This window comes from Morone saxatilis, unplaced genomic scaffold, assembly GCF_004916995.1.
Source record: "Morone saxatilis isolate NCDOM2014 unplaced genomic scaffold, NCSU_SB_2.0 Contig6, whole genome shotgun sequence".
In the NCBI taxonomy this organism is placed as follows: Eukaryota; Metazoa; Chordata; class Actinopteri; family Moronidae; genus Morone; species Morone saxatilis.
Window position 1 is genome coordinate 12,550,081 of NW_023340206.1, and position 6,638 is coordinate 12,556,718.

A 6,638-nucleotide genomic window follows, 5' to 3' on the forward strand; every position below is an offset into this window, starting at 1 on the left:
TATATATATATATATATAGATAGACAAAAGGATTACTTTAAAAAAGCAATACTAATCAACAAAACATGTAAAGTTGAAAAGAAACATGTTATGTTCTTGGTAGTCTTTTTCAATAAAATACCAACCAACTTAACTTCTTTTGTTTTCTAATTCCACGATCCGGAAACTTAAATAATGGACACAGCAACTCATTTTCTGCCTTGAGTGTCCATGAAATAAACACAAAACACAAACATACACACACACACATACACAAACACACAAACACACACATCTTTACGACCTCCAGCAGGGAGCCATCTGGAGACCCAAAGGACAAAGACACAGAAAGGATAGTGAAAGCTACACTGGATGAGAAATAATATCCACTCTTCAGGCACCTCTAGACTCCTCAACTGCTACAATCCAACTATATATTTTAGAAATCCAGGATACATAAACCATTGAATGCCTGCTGATAATCCCATATATAGGCTGTAATTTGAAGATTCTGGCCACTCTCTTCCTGTGTCCAACTCTATAAACTAGAGCTACAACGACTGTTGCTATTAAATGAACATGAATGCTGCTGCTAACGTTAGCTCTGCTTGTTTCTCTGATCCAGACATCCGATGAATAAAATCCGGTTCTAATCTAGAGTTAAAAACCACCAAGATCTAAACAGTGGATGGTAAAAAGATGGCTTAAAACTAGATAAAAAGTCAATTTATGACAGCTTCTGGCAGACAACCACAATGCATACAAGGGGATCTGACGCCATCGACAGGCGACCAGTGAAAACACACCTTACCTGAATAAAATGACAGATTTCTAGACATTGTTGGAAACATTTGGGATAATGTAAGTACACAATTCAACTAAATATATTTAAAATAGGTAGGTCTAGTCTTTATAGATATTTTAATGCGGAAATGTTAAATATAGCTTTTTAATGATCAACAGATTAATCAATAATGAAAATAATCCATAGTAGCAGCCCCATTATGACTTGAATTAGAGTTTTCAGGATTTATCTTTCAGCCTTTAAACCTGACGTTTATGTGAACCACAAGAGGACAGACTGGAAACAGAAAGCAAATATTCTCAGGCTGTCTATGAGGAAAGAGAGATATGATGATAGAAGATGAAAGTCAATGCATTTATCCATTTTCTATACTTATTCCAGACCCCCATTTCTCCCTCCTAATCACATCACAACGGTTTAACTTGGAGGCTAAATATCAATCTGCATTCTTCACACAAAGACGACCATTCAGACGGGCTAACCTACAAATGAGTGGCACTCACATGCACAAAGCAGGACACGAAGCCAAGTCCTGATTTGTGCATCACTATTTGCTGTTTTCTTACAGAGTAGTGTGCCAGAGTGGGATTTGAACACACCACAAAATACTTTTTATTACCTTAAATGTGCACATGCAGGTGACATTGAGCTACACATAATGTAAAAGATACCGCACAAAGTGTGACCCAAGGACAAGCCTATGCCAAGCTGGATGAGGAAGCCAAACACAGAGACTGACATCAACCTGCACATGCGCAAGGTGTACTTACGCAGCAGGGTATAGGAGGAGGATAAGAGGTGAACAGCGTATCTACCCTGTGAGAGGAGTCCTGGGAGTGAGAGGCGGCGCCGCAGACCCTCGGCCTCCTCCTCGCGGATGTCCCCTGTGCTGGAACTCTTTTTTGCCTGCATAGAGTCCTCCTGGCGGACGCGCTCTGCGTTGTTGTCGGCCACGACACCTGTGAGGCCCGCCGGACTGCCTGGCCTTGCTGCTCCCGAGGGCAAGTAGAAGTTCATCATCTTTTTCAGGGACAAAGCCTCATAGGTGGAGGCGACCCGTTCGCCCACGGCAGAGGCGCAGGAGGCCACCAGGCTGTTGAGCGTGGAGCCATGGGTGGAGGAGGCGAGTCCTCCTGCTGAGGGCTGGAGGAGAAACAAAGCAGAGTTAGACATGAACACACAGGAGTCTGAGTACTATGAGATCAGACATATAGAACATAAAGCTATTTTTGTATATTAGAGCTGCATTGATTAGTCGATTAATTGATTGGTTGTCAACTATTAAAAGTCCAGTGTGTAAAAAAAAGTATCAGGTATCGGGTACTTATTAGGTACTTCCAAACACACGCTGGGGTAAAACGTAGGACAAAACAGCATTATTATAAAGTACTATAGTGCAACTGGATGTTGGCCTGAGATGTTGTTGACCCCAAAAAATGTCATATCATTATCGTATCTTGAATCACCTTGCAATATCTAATAATAGATGCAATAAGCAATAAGATTACTGGTTACTAAACTAATTTGAAAACAGGCAACAAGAAGGACCATAAACAGCATGTCAATCAATCAATATGTACAGTGACACTACAAATGAATGCTGAAAGGTTGTTTTCAACACTATTTGATGTTTCCTTACAGTTGTGATACAGTCCGACTCACCAGCACAGTGTGCAGTCCTGAAGTGGTCGTCTTAGCCGCCTGCTCAACTTCGGACAGTTTCTTCAGGTAGTCTTTGACAGCCTGCTCGTCTGGATAGGGTGAATTCTTGACCCCCAAAGCAGCACCTCCTTTCAATTGAGTCGAGGGGTCAGAGTCTGAGACTGGCAGTGCTCCGTTAGCCAAGGCTGATTCCTCTTTGTCCAAGTCCTGATGGTGAGTGGGGTCAGAGGAGGGCTCTGCACCTTTATCAGGCACTGGGGACACTGAGGTGGAGGAATAGGAGGGGAGGACCGGCTCGGACGGGGATGTTTTAAGCCCTTGTGTGAGAGCAGGCACCTCCAGCATGCCCTCGTCCTCGGTGAGCTCCACACCGAGGGGGCAATAGTGACCGTCAGAGATGATGACATGGTCCTCTTTGTCTGTCATGGTGTACAGCAGCTGGTTACACTGTCTGCATTTATCCACAGGGGGGCGGTGGGTGTCCTGAGGGCCCAGGCAGCGTACCAGAGCCAGGCTGTGTGAAGCCCCGCAAGCCACCTGTAATACATACCTGCCTGCCAAATGCTCAACTTTTTGTGGTTTCCAGACAGGAAAGACGGTGACGTTGAGGCCCAACTGGCAACCGCTGCCCCACGCCCACACCTCCCGCTGGGCCGACAGTGCCAGGGTGTGATGCTCCCCGCAGGCCAGCTCCAGCACCGGGACTGTCTGAGGTGGGCTGGTGTCGGAGTCCACCACAGCAACCGGAGTAGGGTTGGGGACGGTGCTGAGGCCCGACAAGCCACACTGACCTGAGCCATTGTCCCCCCACATGTGGAGGCCACCGTCCTCTGTCACTGCCCCGCTGTGGAAGCTTCCAGCTGCGACAGCGACCACCCGCTGGCCGCTGAGCGCGCTCTCCAGGGTGGGTTTCTCCGGCTCGGGCACTTGACTCTGCTTCCATGGCAACTCCCCAAAACTGTACACCTGCCCTCCTGAACAACAACAACAACACAATAATCAAAGTGATGGCAGCTTTTCTCATCCACAGGATTGTCTAATTAATCAATTCATTTAAGTTGAAAGAGTAGTATCAGTATATATTCAAATTGCCCAACATAAAACGCACATCAGCCCACCAGTTCTGTCCCTTAGTTTCTGTCATCTCTCTACAGTCTGTTTGTGATGAAGACAGAGAAATACCCCAAAAAAATATTTCTTAAAAAACCAATAAGATTTACCTTCCACCAGCAGAACACCATGCCGTGTGCCCAGGGCAACCTGAAGGACAGGCCGGGGGAGGAGCAGCCTTTCTGGGGTGACGCTGTAAGAGTAGCCCTTCCAGGTGTGGAGCAGGCCTCGCTCTCCACCACTGTCATCCCCAGAGCTGAGATATTGATCGATCAGAAACATAATGAGTAGAATATTTAACTTAAATATTCTTTATGAAAGTTATTTGTTTAAGAAAGCAGCCTTCTGAGTACCTTTGCATATTGTCATATTGGTGCAAAATTTGTATTATTCTTTACAGCTCAAAAATTCACTCTAAAATCAGTATTGCATTAGCTGGGTTCCCCAACTGACATTAACCCACATTAAGCATATATTAAAGGCCCATTCATGCAAAATAAAATAAATACAGCGAAACCGGCAGAATCTGAAGAAATACTGTGATACAGTGTTCATAACACCCAGCACTAGCTGGTCACACCACCACCACCACCACCCTCCCCCTCCTGAACAACAGATGTTTTGTGGGTGAAAGCAGAAGTGAGCACAACTCGTACTGTAGGCGGTGTCACATGGCGATCACATCCAGCCAGAGAGCAACAGTTGAGCAGAATAATCCTCTTTAGGAGGCCTTTGGAAAGACTTACCTCTTCCTCTGGGTTTCCATCAGGGGGCTTTATTTCTCCATCAGCATGTCAGACTCTGCTGCTGAATGCAGACCTACAATACAAACAAAACACACATCATCTTTCCTACCCAAAGTTATCTCTCTTTTCAACATCTAACCTTTGTGTGAAAGAGAACTCCCTGCTTTATACTTTGTTTCTGTTCCTTCAATAATTTCCATACTTTCTACCTCACTGTTGTAAATCTTCTTTGCACACTGACTTGTATCCTGTTCTTTATTGTATTATATTATTATTTTATATTGTATTTTAGGATATTCTGCATGTGATGTATTCCAGTAGTTCCCAACCTGGGGGGTCGTTAAAGCTTTATGGGGGGTTGCAATGTCATCTTGATTGTAAGGCGTGTAAGAAAACTAAATGAAAACATACACAGTAGGCCTATATCTTTACATTTGGCTCAATTATGTGAAGAAATCTACATGTAAGGTAAATTGTCTAATAGAACAAGCATCAGGGAGAAAAAAACATTAGATGTGTCAGAAAAGATGTCTATTAAGTCTGTATGATTGTTACAAAATATTTAAAAAATACATACAACAGGAAATAATCTGCTCAAAATGTATCCAAATAAAACTATGTCACCTAGTCAGTTTACTAAATGATAGAAAATGGGTCCCTGAAGGAAAAAGGTTGGGAACCACTGGTGTATTATACAGATATTTATAGTTATTTGTTGTGGTTGTTTTTCTTTTTAATATATATTTCTGACAACTTTCTGCTGTAACAAAAGAATTCCCCAACTCGGGATCAATAAAGTACATCGATCTATCTATTAGCTGACAGTCATGCTACCTCATACAGTGCTGTCAATGCAAACAAAGTCATGGAGGTAACCAAAACTCTGTGAGCCTGTTATTTTAGGGGGAAACCCTGAAAACTGGAAAGAGGAGGTGAAGAGTCAAAACGAAAGCAGCTATCGTTTCCTTTTCGTGTGATTTTCAATCTTTAGTCGCTCTAACATCCACAATTTGCTCCAGGAAATGACCATTTATCCCACTGCAGGCAACTGTTTCCATCTGTTTCTAGCTGCTGGTTGCTAACGTGTTAAATCTTGCAAGCTTCAATCCTGCTAACTAGCCACACAGCTAAACCAAACCACAGGTGTCTCATTTCTTATTATCGTGTTTTTAAAAAAAAACAGAAAAAGCCTTTTATTCCTTACCAGGTGGATGCACACACCACTCCGTGAGGTTCTCACTCAGACAGGGAAGCAAATTATACATCCGTTAGATTGATTAGCAGCTAAACGCCGCTGGTTGTTGTTCATCTCCTGATGTTGACACAGAGTCGCTGCTAAAGCCGAAGATCGTCTCCGGAGTCCGGGCAGGGAGGTTGACTCAGCAGCGAGACCGAGCGACAACAGAGGGGGGCGCGCCTTAAAGTCATATTACCGGGTATTACATATATTTAAAAACTACTTACAGTGTACACCTGCTGCAGTGGTTTAGCGTAACTAAACCAAAACCAAAATACCTTCAAGTGTCTTTTTTTCTGCACCTTTTCTGAACGTCGTGCGTAAAATTAGAAGCGTTTACTCCGTGCGTAAATCCTATGCGTAAAGTTTGCCTCCGAGTAGCCGCGCAGAAAACAGAGGACAGTTTTGGCGTAAACGGCCATGTAGACCCATAAAACTATTTGTATTCAGCTGAAAAAAGTATAATTACTTTTTAAAGTGTCATTTTTGGCTTTTATCCAAAATACAATGTACACCTGCTGCAGTGGTGGAGCAAGTATTCATCTATTCTTAAAGGTCCAGTGTGTAACATTTAAGAGGATATATTTGGATAAATGCAATATAATATTCATGTTTTCATTAGTGTGTAATCATATACTGTCAATGGTGTAATCACCTGAATATAAGAATCATTGTGTTTTTGTTACCTTAGACGAGTGGTTCCCAACCTCGGGGCTCACCAAAGCTTCACAGGAGGTCGCAAGGCCTTCTTGATTATAAGGGGTGTAAGAAAACTTTGAGAAATATACAGAGTATGCCTATATCTCTACTTTTGTGAAGAAAAGTAAATGTAAATTGTCTAATAGAACAATGGTGAAGCGAAAACACTGAATCTTTTTTTTTTTTAAAGAAGCCGATAAGTCTGTATGATTGTTTAAAAATATATATAAAAAAATACATAATACAGACAGAGAATTGTATAAAAAGTTCCCTCAAAAGTTCCCTGCTCAGAATTCGTCCAAATTACTCCTTTTACACAAACTTCTTGCAGTTACTGAGTTCACTATTTGGGTTAATTGTACAGTTTTATATATTTATTTATTTATTAATATGTCACTTG

At 42.5% G+C, this 6,638-nt stretch overlaps 1 protein-coding gene and 1 long non-coding RNA gene across 3 annotated transcripts in view; both read right to left on the reverse strand.

Annotated features, from left to right (window-relative positions):
- Positions 1 to 5,663, reverse strand: part of als2b (alsin Rho guanine nucleotide exchange factor ALS2 b) — a 21,463-nt gene extending 15,800 nt beyond the window's left edge. Inside the window, exons 1-5 of one of the 2 annotated variants that reach the window (XM_035677699.1) lie at positions 5,507 to 5,663; positions 4,303 to 4,375; positions 3,667 to 3,812; positions 2,447 to 3,420; positions 1,600 to 1,927 (exon numbers count right to left, since the gene is read on the reverse strand). In XM_035677699.1, coding sequence (XP_035533592.1) covers positions 1,600 to 1,927; positions 2,447 to 3,420; positions 3,667 to 3,812; positions 4,303 to 4,322 — 1,468 coding nt within the window. In that variant the 5' untranslated portion in view covers positions 4,323 to 4,375; positions 5,507 to 5,663. Of the gene's footprint in view, positions 1 to 1,554; positions 1,928 to 2,446; positions 3,421 to 3,666; positions 3,813 to 4,302; positions 4,376 to 5,506 lie in introns of both variants that reach the window. The other variant, XM_035677698.1, reaches the window with a different exon arrangement.
- LOC118339896 overlaps positions 1 to 6,638 on the reverse strand; it is a 59,466-nt gene that overhangs the window by 28,787 nt on the left and 24,041 nt on the right. The window lies entirely within an intron of this gene.